Genomic DNA, 25,647 nt, shown 5'->3' with positions numbered 1-25,647 from the left:
GTAGAATGTGCTTGCTTCAGTTAGTACATTTGGTGTTAGTATTTTTAGTATATAAGTCATTTCATAGTTGAAGACCAGGGCAAAGAGAAGTTATTCAAGTAAAACAAGGCAGAAACAGATAGGAAGGAGAGTCATTTGTTAGTTTGGGGATAAAAAGCATGCACATGCAAGAATGTATGTGGCTACTGGTTTCATTTGATCAATTTGGCGTCACAGAGCATTTTGTGTCTTGTAGAATTATTACTGCATTATCCTTTTTTTGTCTGGTTTGGTTTGTACAAGGATAGTAGACGCTAGTAAGTGGTGATACAATGACAGACAGGAATGTAGCATTTGGGTTTATTATTCAACCATTAACCTATACCTAGCTGTTTTAATGACTTCAAAACATCTTAAAGCCACTATGTAGTCATGTCCAACAGAGTGATCAAAATTCACTGTGGCAGCCTGGGCTCTGGGTAGATGCACAGTGACTGGTCTGTCCAGAGCCTGGCAGGTTTTGGAGTAATATTATTCATATGCTGAAATGCGTTTTGGTAATTCTAACGACAGATTACACTGGGGAACACAATTTTTGTTGAGTTAGGTCTGACAGCTGTTTTTAACTAATTTTTGGGTGCGGAATCCAAAACTGATCTCAGTTTTTCTCTATCACGTCAAGTTTTTGAACTATAGGATCCCCGTTTTCTTAAAAAATATGAAAAATACTGTACTTAACAGATATGTGTGTGATAGTACTGACCTATTGGGAGCTGCACACACCTCTCACCGCACTGTCTCAATTGTGACTGCACAAACAAGTTGCCACGTAGCTGTAGATGAGTCCGATCGTTATCAGCTGGCAAGTCTTACTACAGCTAATCAGTGGAATTTTGCTTATCTGGAGGGTAAGCTGTGGAGAGAAAACTTGACGTGCTAGAAAAAAACTGACTGCAATTTTGGAATCAGCATGCCAATTTTAGTTTTAATCAGCATAAAAATCTAACTCAACAGAATTTTTTTTTCAAATTGTTCCCCAGTGTTATTGATTCGTAAAGCATGAAAGTCTATTCTAGACCTTGGATAGTAGTTTGACAAAACAATCCCAACCACTGACCTTTCCCAAAACTCATCACATGGTCTTCATCAGCAGATGGAGTTTGCTCAATTGACATGAAGATTGATCTGTTGACATGCAAGCTTGGTGGCTGTTATAGTTGAATCCATAGCACTTTTAAAACTTCTCATCTATGTGCATGTTCTGCAGGCTCCTAGTTTGGAACACTGGCACTGCCATGATGCCCTCTGAAACAAATTGGCGAATGAAACCAGTAACAATTGTATGTGCATTGACTGATTGATTTTGGGAATCAGCCTTTGACAAATTATGTACTGGAACCAGTCACTGTCTGGTATAACACATTATACATGAAACATGCATTTTATTGTGTGCATAATTGTGTGTTGGTGGCAAAAGTTGTGGCTACAGACACCTGGCGCTGTGGAGCGTGCACAGATGGTCGTCTGTTGTCCCGCCCTCGGCCAGATTAATCCGATCCCTGACGCATCAGCAGAGCTGCTGTAAACCTCACCACGCCAACCCCACTGTTGCCAGATCACTATTAGCATAGCATAGCTTCCACTGGCATTGCAGCCCCACTCGCTGAATAAATCAGCATGCCAGCAACACTGAGCCAAATGAGCAGGACACAAACAAACCGAGCAATGGCAGCCTGAGACAACCACACAATGGCCAGAAGACCACTACATGCTGATGATACGTTTAAACACACACACACTGTAGAGCTTGTCAATGTTGAGTGCCTTGTGTGAAAAAACAGAAACACAGCAAAGCTTCTATGCTAAAAACATTTTGGTACAGAAAATGGCTTCATAAAGAACTGAATATCCACCTGAGGACTCTCACAAAACAGCTTTTAACATGTACACAGTATATTTGTCATTTTAGAAGAAAGACACTGAACAAATTTGGTAGCTTCTATCACGCACCAGTTATTGTTAAGGTTTGAGGTATAGATCACATTTTCTTCCTCTTGTATGTTTACTGAGGGGAATGAACCAGTTGGAAGGGATTTTCACTTCTGCCTGTTTTCACTCCCTCAGATATCTGAAGTTGCCAGAAACTCTGAAAGCTTTAGCTTTTAGGAGAAATCCATTTAATTTCTTGCCACATCAGGCATGATGTAAAATAAAGGTTGCCAATTGTCTCAGTATCTCGTGTATTTACATGACTGAGGGTTGCAGTATATATATCTTGCTAGAACACGCACAACTATGAAAATAGTCTGTACTCAAAAGGCTAAGGGAAAGCTGTTCTCGACAATGCTACAAGGAGAAAGATTGCTAATATGAATCCTGATGTTTGGAGGGGGAGTAATCATTACTCCCCCTCTAAATAACTGATAAACCACTAATGAAGACCCAAGTGAAGCACTTTGTTTAAGGGTCAGACCCATTCCAAGAGTTTCTGAGCGAGCTGTGTCAGGGCTACGAGCAAGGAAGGACGCAGACAAGGCGGGAGGGGAGGTGGAGAGATGGCACGGAGGCACAGAAAGAGTAATGAACCCAAATCATTGGAGTATTTGTTTCAGGGAGAAAGGAATTAATAAGCATGAAAATAATAGCGCTCAACACTTAGCCCTTAGGAGAAAAAAAACTAACGGGAACGAGAAGGCCCAATTACTGTGGAGGGAGAAAAGGAAGAGAGAGAGTGGGAGTGAGAGAGAGTAATATTTGGGAAGGGTAAACATTAGGGATAACACCTGTGTGAGAGGAAATGCAGCTCAAGCAAACACACACAATTCTAATTTGGATACATAATAGTCATGTTAGCTGGATCTGTTGTATGTATGTGTGTTTCTGACAAAGTATACGTGCTATAAATGTTCTCAGCATTTGGACCATCACCGGACGCTGTCTCACCCCACTGACTTTGTTTGAGCTTGTACCAGAACAACCGTTTTTCTTTCTATACTTTTTCTCCAGTTGTTCTGTCTTTGTAACTAATTATAGAGTTCTTAGAGTATTCAGAAATCCACAAGTACATACACAAAAACGCAATATAGACAGCTTGTTAATTAATTACTCAGTAATTAATGAAATTACATCGGATTAATCAATCGTTATTGAGACACCTATATTTGCATCTTGTTTCCCGGCTGCGTCTGCTCGCTGGTCCTTTTCCCGCATGGTCTTTTCTTAAGCCAGGACTGTTTAGATGTGATTGTAGTGCTGAAAGCGGGGAAAGGTTTGAGAAGCAGTGCCGTGCAGAGAAATGGATATTTTACTGGCCAGGTATATCTTAAAACAATCAGAGGCTTGATGAATTGGCTGAATGGCTGATGTATGGCTGGAATGGAAGGGGTATTTGGAGAAGGTTTGAGTCAGGGAAATGCACCTCATCAATCAGCATGATTAAAGGTTTTGGCTGGGCCGAAACAACCTCAACACAGCGAGGGCCTGGCCTTAAAGGCACAGTCTGCTGTTTGGAAGTACAACAAACAAGCCCTGTGGAGGTATTGAGTTCATGAATTGGCAGTCGCAATCACCTTTGTGGTCTTCCTTGTCCACATGTTGGAGTAGCAGACCTATTCTTAATTGGATTTACTAGATATTAAACTGACAACAACTCAGCTCAACGTCTTCCTAATTGTTCAACAATCACTATTTTGTTAAATACATTGAGGACAGAGTTGAGCATAGCGAGGTGGTTAGAGCAAGACAGACCATTACATGAAAATATAATGACACTACCTTCAAGCGCCCCTCAGAATAGCATTATTTCTCACTTGTCTGAATATCTGAGTACTGTATCAGGATGATTGAGTGCTTTCAACAGCAGAGTGTCCCATTATAAACCAAGGAGGAGTGACATGACAAGGACAATAAATACTTGCCACCCTTAATAATGACACTTTGACAGCACTATACCACGTGTTCCATTAACACCTCATCTGCAAACAGGAGAAACTCCGAATTCATGCACACTCATCGACACACGCTGACAGCAGCATACTATATACATGCCCCATGGCCAAAACCATTGTAGCCAAGGCCCTTAAACGATAAATACAGCTTTGCATCAACAGCTCTGCATATTTAAAGCCACTAATGGCTTCCTGCAAAGCACTGGCTCTCACAGACACACTAAGCCAAGGAGAAAAATCACTGGTGCGAGAGTAGGGAGTTCTGTCAGCAGAGCAGCATCTCCGAGCCACCAGGTGCTGCAATGGCTGGCTGGGTAAGGTCAGCCGCACACTTTAAACAACGGAGGCTAACTGGCCGGCTAGAGAACATAATTATGAGGCTGGGAGACAGCTGAAAGTTATTAATGACGGAAGGGGTTAACAGGCTCTACACTGCTTTCTAGTCTTTTAGTCGAGGATCTTAAAATCTCTTTTTGTGGTTCCTTGTGGATGGGACCCACATTAAATCATTCATTCAGTCTCATGCGTGGTCAGCAGTGGTCTGTCCTTGGAGGCTTTTAGGGAACATGCCATCTGCCTAAGGGCGTTTTCACATGTCATCAGAGAGGTGTACCAGACCCAAGGTCATTTTCCAATGGAGTTCTGTACGTCTGGTGATTTGGTTTGCAGCTGTGGGTCCAGCTAACCTTTCTTGGGTCTACTACTAAATGTGGAGGGGTGTCTGCTTCAAGTGAGCACTGATGTCCCCTGAAGTCCACACCTGTTAAAGCCAATCACTCCATCTGCTGATTAGCAGAACAACGTCATCGGTCAACATGACACATAAATATCACCAGGTATAATACCTCACTTGTTGGTCTATTTTTGTAGCTAATATGGAGAAAAACATACTTTGCAGTGTTTTTCATACGATGGGTCTCTCTAAAAGTCTGTATTAGCTTATAAAAACATCTTTCATCAGGTTGCAGCATGAGACCACTCCACTAAACATTCATCCAGTGAAACGTTGCATTGTTACGGACCTTATTAAATAGATATGGACCTTGATTGAAGGTGCGGCTGGATTATGACATGCCACATATCCAAGCATGACTGGTTTATTGTTTGTTTTTTTTGCGTGGTATTGGTACCAAAGTAACAGACAAACCACACCAAAGTGAGAAGGGTGACATATGTGTGGTCAGTCATAAATGAATTGACTTGACAAAATTGAACTGACAAAAAACTGGATGGCTGACTGGAAAGCCCAGCGGTTAAGACTTACGTACCCCTACTGTAGAGGAGCACACACTCTATCCCCGTCACTCACACACACATACACACCATCACATGTTTGGTGAGGTAAAGCCGTATGTTTTTGTCCATTGCCAGGGGGGTAAACACAAACACATAGAGTCTAATCTGAGAGCAAACAGCGGCGCCTCATGTTAACCAGCAGGGATACAGTTTCCCTCAACACCACGAGGCCTGCAGCTGTTAAGAGCTCGCACATCAGAGAGCGAGAGAGACAGAGAGAGAGAGAGAGTGAACTGATTCATGGAACTGGGGATCCCGTCACGTCTAAAATAATTAAAACCTTTTAAATCAGATTGACTGATCATTGTTTTGCTTTGTATTGTTTATCCCTTACGTTGCTTGTCTTTTTTGGCATATTCGTCCAGTTCTGCACTTTTTGTGATGTCTCTTATATGTAATTACAAGATGAATTTGTAAACACTATGCTCAAAATATTCAAAACCAAAACATGTTTCCACATAGTGAAATCACAATTTCCAACGGAACAACTTGAAATCTTTAAATTGCTTGTGTTGACCTGAAAAAATAATTTAATTTAAATAAAAAGCAAAGCAAAACAGTGTTCCCACGTGTTAGAAGCTGGAACAAGCAAATATTAGGCACATTTAGTTAATTAATGAAAATTAATTTTTCAATTTCTGTTTATTTATTATTTTCTGTCAAACAACAAATTCATGTCAGTATCACTGTGTGATGCTTCTGGCCGTTATCATTTAGCTACAGCAAATGTCAAGTTGTGTATATTGAGTATTAACAGGCTCAGGGGTTAGCACTGTTGCCTCACAAGAGAAAGGTCCAGGATTTGAATCTCAGGTTTTGAACTGTGGACTTGTGGAATGTCCGTATGTGTGAATGTATAAATCATTTTTCTCACAGTATGTTCTGTATCACCATCTATACACAGAACTTTATGCATGCGTTCCTCCTGCACCGCTAGGACAGTCTCCTGCCCCCTCATTACCCTGAAAAGGAATAAGTGGGCATTGAAAAGGAATGAATGATTGGTAACTGCAGATGATGGAGTACTTTATTTAATATCGACTTCTGTGGTTTTGGCAGAGCTTGGAGGTTGCTGAGGGGGCTTGTCTTTCCAGTCACTGGCTGACTGACAGTTCTATCTCCAAGAGACGTGAACCACAACTACTCCGCTAGCATCTACGGCCGGAACATTTCTACCTAGTTTAAGTTTCTATCACCTGAATTCTAGCTGCCAGGAAACTTAATATTAGAGTGGCTCATCGGATTATATCCAAGAAAACATTAGGTTTTCCACTGGTACTATAATTGAAACAAATAAATATAAAGTTCATGTAAAAGAGATCAGGGCCTGAATAACTAATGAGAGAACACAGACACAATGCAGACCACCTGCAGAGAACATTAATGTTGTGTTTCACGTTCTGTTTCTGCTATCAGCATCTAAATGAATCTGCTTTACGCCTTCATGCGCGTTCTTCATATGCACAAACACACACACACACACACACACTAATATATGCACACACACACACACATGCCCCCAGACAAACGGTAGTTTAGTTGAGTGAAAGGCATATATCTTTAGTCTGATATAGTTTAATAAGAAATGGAGAAAAGCCCCAGCAACCACAACAACATGGAAATGGAATCGGTTCCTTCCATCCAAACAAATGACAGCATAATCTCATTTAGGACGGAGGCAGTGAACCTTTGTTTCCGTCATGTGTCGCAATATATACCTGCCCTCTGGGTAAGGCAGTGACATCCGTACACGGGAGAAAAGGAATTAGGAATTAGACTGATGAGAAGAGATATGATCGCGGAAGAAGAAAACAGAGACGGGAATGAAAAAAAAAAAACTGTAGATCAGAGCAGACATTGCCATGATAGATTAAAGGCTACTAAATATAAGAAAGGAGATGGGGAGAGTGTTGATGCATAAAAGCGTGGTAACCGGGTCAAATCCCAGAGACCAAGAGTCAGCTCTGCAATGAATGTGTCATTTTCAACACATACAGTACATGTGTCAGCACAGGAACTAGCACGTTATGTCCCAGCAAACATTTTGATGTTGAATAGCTTAGATATGGATATGAAGTCTGTCACTACAATATTCTGTGCGCATCATCAAAATGGAAGCTGAGATACAAACAAAATCACAACATCAATGTTAGCATGTCCTTCACTGTGCATCTGACAGCCTTGTTTGGTGTTGTCTTTTCAAGATGAAATATTTTGCCCAGAATGTTTCAAACATCTGTTTGTATTGTCACACACTGCAATGGACAGAATTATATGATAATCTGCTTGACAGACGGTGAAAGTTAAAAATAAAAAGATTACACAATATTTTTAAGAGTCTGCTTTGCCTTTGACCTTGATAATATTACTACATGACAAAAGAGGAGGACAAATCACCACCAAGAACCTCAAAGACTCCAGAATCCAACATTTGAATATAAATGTCTGTAAATTGTAATCAACAAAGCAGATTGGAGCAGATATCAGCTGCAGATAGCAGTTTAGAACCAGTTATTAACTTTAAAAGCAAAGACCAATGAAACCAAGCGAGCTCAGATTCCTATTAAAGAACCAGAATCACATTAAACTAAGCTCTCTGGAATATCACCAGCACAAACAATCACCAAGAATAGACAGAAGGAACGAGGGGAGGAAGAAAGCAAGAGAGACAGAAAGAAAAAGGAAAGAGGTCAGAAAGTCATTTTAAAATTCAAACAAAGCAGTGAAAGCCAACGTAACCAGCAGCAACACTAAAAGAGCTTGACGCAGAGAAAGAAAGAGATGTTGAAAGGTTCAGTTCCTAGTTTTAGCCTTCATGCTAAGCTAACGTCATTGGAAAAGACCAGCAGCAGCACATTGAATCACCAAAAGAGAAAGAAAGAAAGAAAGAAAGAAAGAAGTTGAAAGATTCATAGTTTTAGAATTTTAGAAAGGGAAGAGTAAAGAAAGAACGGATATAACATGAACAGTGGTTGTGTATCACACTGCACAGCAGGGTCCTTACCTAAGACGCCCAGTCGGTAGTTGACAGTTATCACAATCACATTCCCATAGCTGGCCAGGATGCTGCCGTCGAACATATTCCCAGTTCCTTCCATGTAGGAGCCCCCGTGGATGAAAACCATGACCGGCTTGGGGCTTCCACTCTCCCTAATGTCTGGAGGAGGGGGGATGAAGAGGAGGAAGAGGAGGAGGTGGAAAAGGCAGAGGGACTGATTAGATGACAGATTGAAGGTGACAGCCAGAAATGCAATTTCAATACTTTAGGGGGCTTTGGCCACCTCTCAAATTTAATTTTTTCTTTTTTTTCTTTTTTTTCTGAGTCATTTGGGCACACTGGCTTTTTTTAACATGGAGACCTTGTTAGTTTGAGGCGTCAAACCATTCATTTTTCTACATGACATGTTTGTGGTGATTGTAAAATGCTGTATTATTTATTTATTAACCTATTTTAAATTCCATATATCTCTTAATGAAACAGGATATTTAATGTGGCGAGTTTTAATTTTGCCTCAGGTAATGGGCTGTCAACATGCAAGAGTGGCAATCTAAACTGTCATACCATGTTGGGGTGAAACTTGTGCGATTAATCTGGAAGAAAATCTAATAAAAAATGGCATATTAGATTTGACAATTTTATGAAAAATACTGCTTTATTGAAACTTTCATTTGAATTCAGGTAAGGACTTCACAGTTGTTTAGCTGTAGGGAAATGTGTGCCTTGATTTTGTGAATATGAATGTATGTGAACACTTACTGACAGCAGGGGAAATTAAACAACGAAAAAACTGAATGGGGCACTTGTCTTTTTAAATTATTTACAGGGTTTTGTTAATGTGAAGGACAGGATGTTGATTCAGCTTTTAAATTATAGCTCAATCATTTTTCATAATTGCAGTGTAATAAGACAGTAGCTAAATAAAATATGTGTTAGATGATGAGTTGTCATACTGAAATTGCTTTTCTTTTAATGTGTGGTTGCAGCTGTCAAATGTGAGGTCAAGGTAAGGAGAATGGCGAGTCTGCTGCTTGCATAAAAATTGTCCATATTAAAACGTGTTACATCTGGATGATTAGAGTGGAAGAAAGGAGGGCTGTATTGTAAAGCTTTAGCCCTTGACGTGGTTCTAATATGGGCTGGGTTGTGAGCAAAAAGGATGAGAAGACTTGGAGAGATCTAACAACATGCTGCAACCCACGTTCAAAACAAGGTTTCACTTTCATCTTCTGTGTCCCAGAGATGAAGCTTTTCATCTTGCTTCCTAACTACTCTCCATCAGTACATGCAGCAGCACACATCGTTTATCCCACTGATGTTTTACCACTGAGGGACTCGGGTCCAGAGAGAGATCAGTGAATCTACGCAGAATGAAAAATTAACCAAGCAAGAAAATAAAGAAATGAAGAAAAAAAAGCGTTACCTCTGAGACGAGAGAATAAATTGTCTCGATTGTGAGGGGCGTACGAGAGGCAGAAGGATAGTGTTTGTGTCTGAAAGTTTTTCTACAGTGTGTTTAAAGTACTCACAATCCAGGGGGTAGACAAAATAATAAACACCTAAGGGAAAAACAACTCTGAAGGAACTTAATCACAGTAACAAACACCGCTATGAAGGCTCAATTATGCTTTTAAATTATGTAAAAGTGCCCCTTAAAGTACTCTACTGTAAACAAAGACTATCATGATGAAACTTTGACTTATTTTATTAAAGTACTGTATAGGGATAACAAGAAAACTACTCTGGCAAAAAAAAAAAATATATATATATATTTTGGTGGGTTTGCTCTCCGTTTTACCTTCCTTTTGTATGAGTAAAGGTGAAAGATAATACATTACTGAGGAAACAGGAAACATTATGCAGCAGAAATTAGAGGGAGGAAGTAAATGTTACAGTGTGTCTATATATCGGACAACTACAGAGATTGTTTTCTTCCCAACAGAGAATATAAAACAGACACAGCCTTAGAAGAAAACTCAATTGGCAAAAGGAAATGGGGTAAAAGAGAAGAAAAATCTAGCGGGACATTACAATGAGGCACATCTAGGTAAAACGCTGTCTGCTAGCATGTGTGATTGTGCGTGCACTATGTTTGTCCTTCTCTCCATTTCTCTCGGTGCAGAGCTCATTACATCACTTCTATCGTTCTCTGTCCTTTATAGTGTGTGTGTTTTGTTTCCCCAGTTGTTCTTCCCCCTCGGTCGCAGCAGGCAGTGGCCACAATGTAGAGGCACATCGTAACTCTCCTCTGGAAGGCTTCCAGAAACTTCTGACAACAAAGGTCACGGGATTATGGCAAAAGTGTGTGTGTGTGTGTGTGTGTGTGTGTGTGTGTGTGTGTACCTCACAGAGATGGGAGAAGACAAATGGCGCAAATTAAAACAATGAACAATACTGGGAGTGGTTGGATTATAATCCTGTTTATGTGTTAGCGGTGATGTGATGATGATAACTGACAGCCTTGATGATGGCAGTGATGACGATGTTGATGAGATCAACAGTGGTGGGGATGATGATATTGATGACAGTGATGATGGTATTGATTATAATAATGAAGTCAAAGAACAACCATAAAAGTGAAGATGATGTTGACGATAGCAATAACCATGGTGATGATGAAGCTGATGCTAACGATGGTGACAGCTACGACAGTGAAGATGATGTCGATGATTATGATAATACCCAGTGAGTTGATTACAATAAAAAAATGAGGATGATAATGTTGATGATACTGACAACCATGGTGATGATGATGATGATGATGATGAGAAGGAGAAGAATGATTGAGAACATTATCTGTCGATTATAAAAATGCTCCTGGGATCTAATCAAGTCTTTATATATTAATGGTGTGTTTTTATGATATGACACTGTTTCCTGTATGTGCACCTGCGCTCTCAAGTATTACCTTAATGTATTTATTTCTGCTGCAGTTTGAAACATCGTCAGTTACAGCCGCCTCTTTTTGTTCACTACTGAAGGTCAGCTGAGTTTAAGATAAATTTATCTTGGCAATATTTGAACATTTGATGGATTTACCTGAATTTACGTGGAGTTACTGGCTGAAACAAGTCCCAATGTATATTGAACACACTGTACCCTGAGGTTTTAAGTTTATGCAATCCAGCTTGCTCTCATTATGGTTTCCTGGCATCCTGCATTAGCTGCCACTGCAAGACAAAAAACATCCAAACCACAGTCGCTCCCTTCATTTCCCTAACTTATGAATTAATCATCATTCAGCTGATTGCAAACCTTATCTCTTTCCATCATCCTTGAAGTGAGTTAATGGTGTATTTGGGCTGATTACTGGAACGTCCAATATTCCCATGATTATTTGTAATATTAATGTCCTTTTATTTGGCTGTTTAAAGTAACTTTAAAAGATTTCAGTTTTCAATAAAGGTGTTTTGAAACAGGCGGGAACATCCGACTGCCCTCCAGGGTTTTTTCACAGTGAGCAGCGAGATGAAAGCTTGCTTTGAGTAGAGATAAAATGAGATGCAATCTTGTAGTGATTCGACCATTCAATCTTCCCAGGGATGACTGTGTGTGAGGGAGAGTTTGTCAGAGGACAGGTACTGTGCCAACATGGAGTAGATCGTTGCTTCCTCGAGGATGAGGTTATGATCAAAGAGATTTAGGTGCTTTAGATTTCTCTGAGCAAACCCTGAGAGATGCCCCCGGGCTGTTGCAACTTCTGTATCCTCTCCCTCTGCTGGTGTAGAGGACTTATCAAACCAACAGCAGACACAAGGAGCAGAGGTGTTCTTTATCCGGGCTTCAGCCTTTTGCTGCAGGGAGCAAAGCCACGGGGACTCTCGGTAAAAGCAACAGGAAGCAAAATGAGGACCAGTGGTGAACACCAATTCAAAGGCTTCCAGAGGAAATGCTCCTGTGTAATCAGCGCAACAGTGCTGATGTAACTCATTAGAATACATAACCACTGGCATGTGTAAGATGGCATCAATACGAACATGTAATGATTGCATATTTACTTCTGCCGTATGCAAACAAATACTTGCTTAGCATGATATTATATTTGCAAATAGGAGCTGATATTTTCAGGAACTGAAATTTTGGCCAAACTTATACACATTGTTTTATCATATTGGCTTTTACTGCATTGCATGCCATCCTAATCTATATGTATACTTGAGCTGTGGTGCTGCTTTTGATAACAAAAAGATTCATTGACTTGTTGTGAGGCTGTGCTCACCAGAAAAATTATTGACACGATTGGTCATTCATTTCAAGTTCTTAAAATGACCTTTAACGTTTATGTTACCCTGACAAGTGACCTCTTGGAAATTGGAGTGTAATTACTGTTTAAGGCCAAGTTCATGTTTGTGGAGATACCATAATTACCATTTTCAACTTGTAAATACTGTTGTGTTCAGGTCATAACCCAACTAAGGCTTTGAACTGGGGAAGCTCTGATTTTTCAGATCAGACCTGGGGCTTAATAATACATAAGTGCCAGAAGCCAAATATAAATGCCTCCCATCAGCCAAAGTCAGTCGTTGAAGGTAATTAAACCCAAATTCAATAGATATAGGGAAAGTACATAATTTTATTTATTACTCTGCTTTGGAGGGTACTGACAAGCAACCTGTTTTGTTGTTTCAGTATGAGGACTTGGTTGCATGTGCGGATGTCATGAAGAGAAGGCAGGATTTTCAGTCCTTGCTGAATCGCCATGGCTGCAGTCCCAAGATCAGTTTATTGCAACTGCAGTTTATTCAACTATTCAACTTCACATTTCACTAGAATTCAAATTGCGTGCTGAAGCATTGGGCTGCTCCGCAGTAAACTCATTGTTTTGTGGTTCCATATTGGTTGGTTTCATTTTTGCATTTTGCTTTACTTTGTCATTGTAGGTGGGCTTAAATCCCTCCCGGTTATTGATGATTTTAATAAAACGCCAATTTATGTATTTTCAAGATGGTGAATAGTAGTGGTAAAGGAGGCTTCACTAACTCCACGTATGCGATGTCAAGCAACCTCAATAGTTGGAGTTGTGCCTGAAATGTCGCTAGCAGGACCTTCTGGGCGAGCTGGATGCAACAAGGTAACACATTACCCAGTTGATGTTTTATCATCCTTTCCTCGGTTCCAGTATTGTCCTCATGCTGTCAGCAAAATCTATATCCTTGTGCCCTCCACACTCAAAGTAATATATCCATAGTGTATAGCAAGATTAATATCTCACAGGTATTGCCATATAATACTTTATATAGGGTAACAGGGGCCCCGTAACAGCCTTGTAGATAAAAGAGTTCATGACATCTCCACTTCTGTATGCCCATTCTTAACCACTCCAGCAATATTTGCCAGAAAAAAGAAAAAGAAAACGGAGCTTCTAACAAATCCTCAGCTCTCAGGGACTTTACTGTTTACATCTCTATTCCCAGCACAAAAGGATTACAAACACCAGCTTTACTGAGTATAAAGAGATTGTAAAATCCAAGATTTGCTGAGTGGGAGGGGTGGTGAGGTTAGGGGATGTCCTCATTGAGTTTGCATCTACAAGGCGACAAGGGGTCAAAGGGTAAAAGCATCAAGAATCGCTTGGGGGTGGGGGGGGGTCCGAGCTGATCAGAGTCGGCGGGGATACGGCAACAGAGAGTGTGACTGTGTGTGTGCATGTGTGTGTTCTGGAGCATATTTTCCTCTATATTAAACTGGATTAGTTGTCTGCCCTGCATCCTTTATCGAGATAATACTTGAAGCCTGTTGGGATTTCATTGAATAGATCTGTGTGAGCTCTGTGACTCTCTCTAATCGTATTGGTGTGTGTATGTGTGTGTGTGTGTGTGTGTGTGTGAGCTCTCAGGAAAAAAAAACTGAGTGATGGCACAGATCAAAGGGATCCGGATGGTTGTGAGTCTTATTTGGATGTAATTGCTGTTTACTTCGTCACATTATACAGTAGAGGTGCCTTATTAAGACTTTCTGCCTGTCATTAAAGTTGCACTGCGGCAGCCTTAAGGGGATATGACTCTATCTCAGGGTTTTATCAAGGACATTTTATTCCTAATATGATTTTTCAAAGGGATGCTTGTTTATGGCAACTAAGCAAAGGTTCATCTTTTTGTATTACTGAGATTAATGGATTTCCACCACGCTGTCTTCGCTTTCAAACAACACTTAATTTGAATATCAAGAGGAGCCATTGCAATGTTTCAGTCCTATAGTCTTTGTCGGGTATCCACAGGATGTCAGCATTCCTCTTCATCAGTATATGCCCAATGCTCATATAGGATAAATGCCTAAAAAGTAACAACAGCATGAGGGAAATGTTCATGTAATTTATTGCATTTTACCTGTGTTTTAAGGGCTTACAGTCATGTGTGCAGAACATATAATCAGCTATTAAATGAACCAACAATATAGATATATAAGAAGTTAAAATGTATTCCACCCTGACCAGGTATAACATTTAAATGCCTGTTAGTGCATCAGTGATAATAAAAATAATAATTTAATCATTTTAATCTACTAATGAGGAGAGATTTCTTTTTAATTAAACTACTATTTCAAAAGCCAAAAATAAACCTTCAAGGTCAATATTCATGGAAAGGAAGGTACAAGGGCTTTTCTGCATAATGAGTACTTTTACTTTTACTAATAATATGTTTGTGCTTTTACTTTACTGCAATTTTGAATGCAGGAATTTTACGTGTAGAGTTTACATTGTGGTGTTTGTACTTTTACTTAAGTATAGGATATGAATGAACGAAACAAATGAACCATGTCTTGACTTATTTACAGCTTTGAGAATTATGTTGAAGGAAAGGGGATAACTGAATACAGCACCTACATAGCTATAGGCTTGTATGTCTACTTCAAAATTTACATGCTCATCTATGTTACCAGGATCAGACTTGATAATATTGGCTCCATCCTCTCTTTCCTCTTGGCTTTGGTCTGCTACTCACAGAAAGATTATTATTTCTGCCTCCAGAGCAGCTCTGTCTCTCGCAGACGCTTGCAGAATTTAAATTACAACCGGCTGTGTATGCAGTCCTCCAAATGTGAAAATCATGGTATTGATTGATGATTGATATTGACAGAAGCCACATGTGTAGACCATCGCAATTATCATGTAATTTAAAAACATTTAAAAGTATTTATGTGCTGATTTGATTGTGTTTTCCAAAAAAAAGACATTAAAATGGAGAGCCTAGATGATCACTTAAAACCATAATGACAGTAATGCTAACCAATTTGGCAGCTTGGGACTTAGGATCTGAATCACACAGCCACTGCGGGTGGTTGACCAGAAAGTTAACTTCACATACTGGTGTGTAGTAAAATAGCTCCACTTTGCCCTGTAGGACAGGAAACCACGCCAGGAGAGATAACAACCCACACGTCTCTGCAGCAAGAGGGATGCTTGCACTGATTTTGTCACAGTGTTTTCATGTTGTTTCTGACTCATAATGTACTATGGTCATTGGTTTGACGCCCAAAATGTGAACCGGTCTAAGTGTTAGTATAGGTGCAAGCCAGTTAGCCAGTTAGCTGATCTTTTGAACATGATCGGATTTTATAAACGAGACGAATTAAAAGAAAAAACATGCAAAAATGTGTTAAGAGCTGGCTGAAGGGTTAATAGTTACTTGATCTGCTGGTGGGATGCAACATAGAAAAGGAAAGAAAAGGTAAAAGAAACAGCAAATCCAAGCAGAGAATCTATGTTACAGTATTAATATCAAAGAATGGTGGTAGACATGTAAACTTTAGACATCAAGCTGAAAAGGACAAAACACATCCAGCCCAAAAAGAGAGTTTACGAGTAAAGAGCAAAAACAAAATGTCCATCACTTTCAAAAAAAGGACAAGAAATGTAAGAAAATCAAAGAAGATAAAAATTGGAGGAGAAAGGGTAAGTTTGGTTTCCCTTGTCATGCAAATCAGTTTGGCATCAGGGGGAAAAAATACCTTCGTCGTCCGTGCGGTCACTATCACCTAAATCATCAGTGTGTTTCTTTGTAAGGGGACCTATAGGACCAAGAAGGAGAAGATGGAGGAAAACAGGGTGATCAAGAACACACACAGCCTTCAAAAGATGCTCTCAAAAGATAAGAAAGTATGTCAATAATTAAGGTTTCTATAGCCCCTTTTTGTTTGGAAAAATGTTCACACTGACAAGGAGACTGGGTAAACATTACCACAATGCCCACTTCACATGTTTACAGTAGGGATTTACTGTATATGAGTTCATTTAAGAAAGTTAAGGAGCAAGAAAAGAGGGAACTTTTTAAAAAAAAGATGTGGAAAAAATATTAGTTCTCTGTTAAAAATGAAGACTTAACTGAGGACAAACCTCTTAGGATCAAAATACATAAACCTCTTTGAAACAGTGCATACAGTAGCATCAATTATACATATCAGAGACATTATGTTAACATTTGGAAATGATCACAGCAGAGAAAAAAAGGCAGAGGCTGTAAAAGAAGCAGCATTTGTTTAAAAGCATTCAACTGAAGCATGTGACAAACTCCCCCTGTTGTATTTTCAGAATGCGTTAAGTGTGTGTGGGCCTAAATACACACATACACACACAAACATGCACAGCCAGTGTCATGCATAGATCTGACTGCAGGGGCGCTGTTGTGAAGCGTAGCTTACATCAGAACATTTCAATGACAGAGAGACACAGAGATGAGGACAGCAGACACTGGAGAACACGCAAATTGATTTCTATTTTTCTTTTAACTTATTTTCTGATATTGCCAATGTGAACTACAGAATCACACAGACAGGGAATTCACATTCGAGACAAGTCTTGTCCTCATGGAGACATATGAGATGTTCAGTTTTGATAATAATCCATATTGTACAACAAACAACAAAAACCTTATGTCAGTACTTTAATTGGCCATTATTGTGAAGGACAAGAAATAAAGGAACATTTTGGGAAATACACTTATTCGCTTTCTTCATCAGAGTTAAACCAGATGATCGATACCACTCTCACATGAGTACCGTAAATACAAGGCTAGCTTAGCTTAACATACAGGCTGGAAACATGGAAAAACTGACGACAGGACTCATGGAAGTGACTGATCCAAGATATAGCGTGTTAACTGCTGAGCTTTGGAGGTGCTGGTAGTTGGATTTCGTTGCCTTTGGACAAAGCTAAGCTGGCTGTTTCCCCCTAGGGCCAGTCTTTATGCTAAGCTAAGCTAAGAGGCTGCTGGATGTAGCCATATATTTAGTATACAGACATGTGAGTGGTATCAATCTCATCTAACTCTCCGCAAGAAAGTAAATGAGCGCTTTCCCCAAAATGTTAAACTTATTTCTACGTGAACTGTGGTTGTAGAGCTCAGGCAAAAAGAATTGAACTTAAGACTTAACAGCATGTAAGTACCTGATGGGATAGTTAAGACAGGGGAAGCAGTCAGCTGCTTCTTTATTAAAACCAACAAATTGTAATTTTAATACAAGTGTTTCTGTACATACATAAACATAAACACATGCTATCTTAAACAAAAGTACACAAACACACACTAACAAAGAACACAGAAAGAGATACACACAGAAGCTACATAGCAGATCTGAAAACATGCAGGCTTGAAGTAAAGTATGTATGTTAGCAGAGTGGATGACACGCAGAAAAATATGAAAACATACTGGCAGTGCTTCAACTTTCACTCACACACACACACACACACACACACACACACACAAAGCAATGACATCCACAACATGTGATGCCACAGGGCTTAAAATAGCCATCTACTGATGAGGAAACTCCAATCCTTTCCAACTTCCTTCATTAGCCACAGCACCAAATAGCCAGCAGTTTAATGCTACTTCAATTCCATTTGACTTTATAACATTGATATTGTATTCAATTTCAACATGACAAAGGTTTAAAGACACATTCTGTGAATAACCTTAATGTTGGAAAATGGCTCTGACTAAATGGGGAAAATTAAATAAAAACTCCAATGGCTGTGTTGGTTTGAAAAAAAAAAACTGTTGAATGAGATGAATCACTTTAAAGGTTCAAGATACTTTGAGTCAGTAGCTCATGTTGATGAGCAATAATTCCTCGATCATTCAACATCCTGGTGGTTTATTTTAAGGCCAACCATTTCTCTCTGGTGACTTTAAAGAGGAAGCTGGCTCCCCACATATCATTCTGTCCTACAGCAGTCTCCCTGCTCTCTTTTGTGAATTTGACAAGCAATTTGATAAGCAAGAGCTGACTTGTGCTTTTTCTGTGCTGAATAAGCACCAAGACACGGAGAATCGCTTCTTTCGAAATGTGAAACGTCTAAGAAACACAGAGCAGCCGCTGTCTAGAGATGTTTTACCTGTTTATACACCTGAGTATACTGCATGGAGAGATCACTGTCAAAACAATACATACAGGTTGTGGGAGATTCACGTTAGCCTTTTAACAGCTCTGTGCTAAAAATTAAAAATACACCACACATAAAAGAATGTGGTTGTTGTTCATCTTATGGCCATTACCTTCTTAAACTCCCTGTCTATCTTTTCAAATGCATGTTGGGCAGTTAAACACAAAACTTTCTAGTCCAGATTCCAAAGTTTCCAGTGACACTTTTTGGGGTAAACATGTATAAAATGATGCAGTATTACATTAAATAGGATATTTCAATTAAATCCAATAGTGCATCCAGGTAAAAATCTTTATATTTGCTACAACTTTTATACAATCTGCAGTATAGCTACAGACTAATGGAAATGGAAGTCATTTTTGAAGTAGTTGGTAAACCTAATTAATACTAATCACTTATGGCAGTGTATTGCTTCAACCATGCCAAAAACCCCAATATTTATTCATGTTATGACGTATTTTCTGTGTATTAAATGATTTAGTGTTAACTAGAAACTATTCTCGTAATAGCATATCAAGGTGTTGTGTTAAAAAAAGGAAAATTTCTCCCTATAACATACTGACTTAACTTTTGTTGTTACAAAGGGGTATGTTTGTATATTACCATGACAAGAAACTTGAATATGGTGAGAACATTTTAGTTTTAGTATGTGTCGTGGTGGCAATAACATGAGAGATTAAAGGAGCATAAAGTGTCATAGTAAGATGGTGGTGCACTGTGAGCCTTCACAACAACTTCAGCGCTCCTTGACATAGAATCTCTAAGTGTCTGGAACTCAGACAGCTAAACTGACAAGGACACTTGATGTAACACTCTGGCAACGTCTAAATACTAGATGGCTTTTTATGTTGCTCCTTGACCTTGCAGCGCGCCTTGTTTCTGAGAATACTTGTTTCTATCGTCTTTCTTGAAAATAACTCAAAAGTAACTTTTTAATAGCCTGATGGAGTGTTGTACGTACATTTCTACCCACCTTATCTTGACTCCCAACTCAATTTCTCCACATTTGAGGAGTACTTCAACAAAACCTTACAGCCTGTTCCATATCCCACACTCACTGCATTTGAAACTAGTCGGGGTGCAGGAGTTTGGGGGATGTCAGGGGACATGGCTCTGCTTTCTAACAATATGTAGAGTTAACACATTGTGCCAAAACCACCTTCCAGTGATCAATAGGGGAAACATTTTTTGCTCACTTAGGTCAGACTAGGTCAAATGCGGTGGTGTCAACTTTTCAGCCTTTGCAGCTTTCCAAACTAAAAGAAGGGAAGTTTTAACCTCCAAAAACAGCATTTATCTGCATTGTTGAGATTTGTATAATACAGGATAAATCAATGTGTTAACAGCTCAAAAACAGCTTTTTGTGTTTAATTGTACTACCCATCATCCAGTTTAAAAAAAACATTTCAAAGGTTCTAAAACTATAAACTAACTTTTATCCAAACACACAGACTTTATTCATGTACTGTATATCGCAAGCAATTAGTAAACCCCTGCCCTGGTAAAATAAATGGCCTGCAAAGAAACACAAAACAAGAGAGAGAAAAAAAAAAAGTTTGAGTTTGGAGTTATGAGCAACTTGAAAACGAATCGAAGAGAATGTGATTGATGTGGCCACTCTGTGCTGCACATGTGCTGCTAATACAGTGGTATGTTGTTTGACTGAGGGTTAGTGGGGATCAGAGAAGACAAGACAGCTGCATGACAGCTCCTATCACACACACACACACACACACACACACACACTGACACCTGCTCATGAATACACACACATACAGAGAGAGAGACATCATACAGCAAATCAGGTGTCAATTCTAAACTGCCCAGTGACAAGGAGGCCCCGACACTGACCTGCACTCCCCTACCTGTCACTCTGAGCATATGTGTGTGTGTGTGTGTGTGTGTGTGTGGGGGGGGTAGCACAAGCACCGACACTGCTGAGGTCTCAGCTGGCATCAGCTGCGATAGGTGATTAGGAACTTTTCATCTCTTTCATCTGACTGTGTGTGTCTCTCACTCTCTGCGTTACATTCTAACATCTTCTACTCTTTCCTACACTTCTGTCCCTCTCTTTCTCTCATTTATCATGTGTTTAATCATTCCTTTCTTTTCTGTTTCCATCGCCTCAATCTCCGTCTCGGTGTTCCATGAAAATGTCGGTCCACCCTCCTTTCTTTTCACCCTCTTCTTACGAGGTTTTTCTCTGAAGCTTTCAACTGCATCGGATGGTGATGCAATTTCCTCATCACATCAAGTGTCATCACATTACCTATTTATGGGACTTTGGTCAAGTGGTAACAGGTGGTCGTACAGGGAGGGGAGATGGCAAGCCCCCGTCTCTGTTCAAAGATGTCTCTGGCATCAGATGTGCACACGATCTTTGATCTTTCTCTGGCCTTTCTCTCCCATTCCCACTTGATACTGTGAGCAGTTTTGGTCACGCCATCTGTTTCAGATGGTCATTCAAAAAACTAACAAGTGGACTGTGTTACGATTATTTTGTAGTATAGTAAGCTTTCATGCTCACATTACTAAAAGCACCATCAGAAAAAGACAAAAAAAAACATGACCATCAAAGACTGGCCTCTATACTGCTTTGCACATTGTGAGAAAAGTCAAATTTAGAGGGAAATCTGCTTAATTGCTTTATGGCATCAAACAGGAAGAGACTTCTGTTTTGTCAAGTTTCTGGTATCTAATTCAATATGTCAAAGATACACTCAGTGGCCACTATATTTAGTACACCTGTGTAATCTAATACAATCCAATACAACAGCCCTGCCATAATGTCATGCATATTATATTGAGAAGTGTTTCTAATTTGTTGTTCACATACATGAGGGGGGCAGAATGTTAGAAACAACTCTCATCATAATTCAGTCCAGTACAACACCCCCACTAACTATGACCTCAATGCTAAAACATAGAACTTAATTAACACCTCTATGACGACGGCATAAAAGTAGATTTTATGGCGGATCATGTGTAATAGGTTGCGTAGGTTAGTCTGAGTGTGCAAGTGTACATTAAGATGGAAAAGCCTTATTTTAGTAGTTTTGGACCATATTTCATTCGGACATTGTGCTAATAATTTCTGAGATCTGAAATGTCAGTAATAATCTCTGATTCAACTGGCAAAACGGGTGCACACAACCGTGGTAAGTACATCGGGTCAAAGGTGACCCAGGTCAGTCTATGAATGTTGATGATGATTAAAATGGACAGTGTGGGTCATAGTTTTACCATTGGCCTTCTCTTCCAATTAAGTTTAGCTATGCTAGAAACTGGCAGCTCATGTCTCTCGACGCATCAATGTTTTTATAGTGAAGTCACCATGGTCCCAGATCAGTGCCATTATCTTGGCTTGGTGGGTATGTTATCAACAACAGAAGAAACAGAAAGAAAAAGAAAACACCCAGCGTTGTACGAAACTGAATTTCCCTTTCAAGCCTAACAGAACGAGAAACAGCGCATGTAATCGCTTTGTCCCATCTGTGAGCAAATATTACATTTTGATTTTCAGTCTTTCAGTGACTTTCAGTCTATAATCTCCACTTTCTGCCTTTCTTCTTCTTTTGCAGTCGAGCTGCTTGTTTTCTCTCCGTCTCTCTCTCTCTCTCTTCCATCTTCGCACCTTCCTCTCTCCACCATCAGCATTGATTGGAGACTGATGACGAGGAGTTTCATGCTCTCTGACACTCTGCAACAATCCATGACTCAAAACGCAAGCCAGGAAGCAAGGATAATACACACACACACACACACACACACACACACACACACTCTCAACCCTCAGGCTTTCCCCCCTCTCCTGGATGAGGTAATTATTGCGAGGAGAGTCCATGCATCGATCGCACATTCAGCACAAGAGCTATCCATACATACATATTGCTCTCTGTGTGCATCAGTCAAGGTCTGCACCAGCAAAGAAACACAGCGGCTTAATCAATCACGAATGCACATTAAAAAAGGGGATCTAACAGAGCGCACGGCTCAATGAGCCAAATAGGTAATCTACTACTGACCTTGGATAAAATCCCTACAGGCTGTAAACTATAAATACAGAATCCAATCCCCAAGGCAAAACTGGGAGTCTAATGCACTTCAGCAAACCCTCTATGAGGCAAATTAACAGAGACTGTGAGCAGTGAGTAAGCACAGGAACTGTGTTTTTTGGAAGTGTGATGATGGGGCTCATGTCTTAAAACACAGTGTATTGGTTATATAAGGTATTACAAAATGATTGTCCTAAGAGATATTTTTAATATTCCAAGAATTCCTCTCAAGCAAAAATGACAGCATTGGTTTTGTGTTTAATTAAAATGACATACAGTATGTCTAGGTTTTACTACAAGCAGCCTCTTGCAGTTACCTTTCAGTAGCAAAGGCAGTAGTGGAAGTAGGAAGTAGTGTGACAATAGCTGCAGAACTTCTTGAGACCGAAATGAACAGGTTCGTACTGTGTGAACGTAGAAAGGCATTCATGGCGTTGCACTCATTTGTACACATAAAAGGTGTCAGAAGTTGTTGTGTGATGAATGAAAACGTAGAAAGCGAGAGATCCCCTCCACAGACCTGGCCGATCGCTGCGTAAAGTCCTTGCTGGATTGTCTGTTTTGAAAAGTTACAATTCCAACATCAGAAAAGGCCTCAGGGAGGAGGTGTAGGTGGAAGTGTATGACTTCAGTATCCCTGTTTTACCACATTTTCCCCAAAACACACTGTTTTATTTTGGGTGAAAATGTTTAAGTGTTTTCCGCCAAATAAACAGCAATTCCAGCTGTATGTTTAGAGTTGTTTGTTGATTCTGAAGCCTTTTGAAATTCATACTTTACATATAAGAGCAATAAGAAAGGCCTCTGTGAAGCCATCTATCTAAACAGTCGTGCATTAGAGAACTGAATAATGCCGCCATTTATTCAGACGACTGTGGAACACAATGTGTTTGAGGTGTCTGAAAAATGACTAAAATATGTCATGTAAATGGAAAAATGTGTCCTAACATAGATCATAAGATTATACAATCCTAAGGGGGAGTGTGTGTGGGGGGGGGGGGGGGGGGGGGGGGGGGGGGGGGGAGTATGCATTAATATTCTGGATCATCATTAGGCTGTTTGCCTGTAGCACATGAAGTAAGATTAGGCAGAGAACACAAAGATAGGATTGAGAATTATTTCATGAGAATCACCCCCACCAGCAGAATGGAACTAAGAGTGAAAAAAAAGGTGTTTTTACCAGCACATAAAGCTTAGTGAAAGTTCAATCAGGAAGTCATGCTCCTCATTTATTTCCTCTCTCTTTCCTCACTCTCTCTGCCCTTTTCTCCTTTCAACTCAATCAGCTAACGGGCGTTCACTCTCTCAGTTAAACCAATCAGATTTGTGCCACAACCTCCATGAGCCAATCGTCGTTGCTGTCAAACTATGATACAGTTCCTGTCTTTGTCAGCTGTCTTTTCAGTGTCCGAGCGATGCGACCCTCCCCCCATTCACCTCAAGTTCTTCTCCTCCATATCTAATACGACCAGATGGTCAGCATTGCTCTTCACCCCTTCATCGCCACCACCAGTGTCTAGACTCCATCTGGGGGACCTTCCTGTACAGCTCATGGTTTCACTGGCCCCTTAAAATAATGACGTCACGACGAGGACCAAGCGTCCTATTGTGCACAATGTCAAATAAAATAATTGAATTACTTTTTTTAAGCCTCTTTTTCAATTCAGTCTCTCCTGATTGAACTGGTTTTCTTTCCATAAAGCACATAACAACAGTAATGTAAATGTTGTCAGGAAAATAAAACAGAAAATCCTCTAAGAGACTGCTGGACTAAATAAATGCAGATTTCTGTGTATGTTTGTGTGGATGTGCATGGTTGTGCAATAACACGTGGGCAATACCTGCACTATGAACTTGTTTCAAACAAGACAATATGGGAAAAAAGTGATGAAATATGAACAAAAACAAACACATAAATATTTAACACCAAACAACCACCTCCAGACACTCAAGACGGAGGCAGGTCACATTATCCATGATTGAATCCTGCACTTGGAAAGTGCTCTGTTGAATATAAGATGACCCAGACGACCCTTATTATATAACACGCCCTTTCTTTTGCATTACCGCTTTTCTATTCTTTTTAAAGAAGAAGATAAGTAACCCTTTGAATGAAACTAGGCAAGCACAAAAACCCCATTTAACATCTTCTATAGTATGTACGGTCCCATTTGAATAAAATAAAGTCAGCACGACAAACTATGACCTAAATCTCATTCTAATGCCATGTTAAAGATGGTATTTCTTGGCCCATTTTTGTGGTTAAATTTAAAAAAAGGACAATGCTTTTGACTGATCGCAATTTATTTTGTGGCCTCATTACTTTAACAACGTTGAAGCTACAAAAAACACATGAAGTTCTAACTCACCTTTTCTGAAGTATCTTAAAATATCCTATTGCAAACACACACAATGACTGACCAAACCCGCCTGAGCTGTAAACTAGCTGAAATATGATGCATTTGAGACCTGAAAGCTTGCAAGCCCACTCTAATGTCCCTCTCACCTTGTCTCATACCCACGCAACATTTCTCGTTCTTTATTTCTGCTTCCTCCTAACACCTAGTTCATCTTCTCACACTTCCTATACTCCTCCTCCCCTCCCCTTGTATTAATAATTTTATTCTTGCATTCCTCCACTGTTCCTTCTCCTTTTACTGCTTGCTGACGAAACAAACACCCACACAGTCAATGTCAGTGATTCAATTCAAAGCAGCGAAAGGCCTGGGAGGGGAGGACGTGAGCGAAGATGTGTGACTAGTGTGCAAATGAGCAAACATCTACTAAGAAAGCATGCCGCATTAGTGGTAAACATTACGGGTTAAAGACAGTTTCTGTCTTACAAAAGAAGAGACCAGCAGCAGAAATCTTGACTAAGGTCTTACATAGTAGGATATTAGTCAAATGTCCTTCACAGTAAGATGTGAGTGTGACATGCTTTAGTCAAACATCAAAGCAGCAGATCAAACAGAGAGCACATCATGTACTGT

The 25,647-nt window shown here is 39.8% G+C and overlaps 1 protein-coding gene across 13 annotated transcripts in view; it reads right to left on the bottom strand.

Moving 5' to 3' along the window:
- Positions 1 to 25,647, bottom strand: part of nlgn1 (neuroligin 1) — a 263,428-nt gene that overhangs the window by 161,544 nt on the left and 76,237 nt on the right. For 4 of the 13 annotated variants that reach the window (XM_070909603.1, XM_070909601.1, XM_070909597.1 and 1 more), the window contains one exon: positions 8,227 to 8,379. In XM_070909603.1, the coding sequence (XP_070765704.1) occupies positions 8,227 to 8,379 (153 nt within the window). Of the gene's footprint in view, positions 1 to 8,226; positions 8,380 to 11,089; positions 11,110 to 16,167; positions 16,228 to 19,559; positions 19,586 to 20,631; positions 20,648 to 22,236; positions 22,243 to 22,392; positions 22,414 to 23,018; positions 23,032 to 25,647 lie in introns of all 13 variants that reach the window. The other 9 variants (XM_070909590.1, XM_070909591.1, XM_070909593.1 and 6 more) reach the window with 7 other exon arrangements.

The sequence above is a fragment of the Enoplosus armatus genome, chromosome 7, assembly GCF_043641665.1.
Source record: "Enoplosus armatus isolate fEnoArm2 chromosome 7, fEnoArm2.hap1, whole genome shotgun sequence".
NCBI classification, from domain to species: domain Eukaryota; kingdom Metazoa; phylum Chordata; class Actinopteri; order Centrarchiformes; family Enoplosidae; genus Enoplosus; species Enoplosus armatus.
The sequence above is the reverse complement of the archived record's forward strand: the minus strand, read 5'-3'. Positions and strand labels throughout refer to the sequence as shown.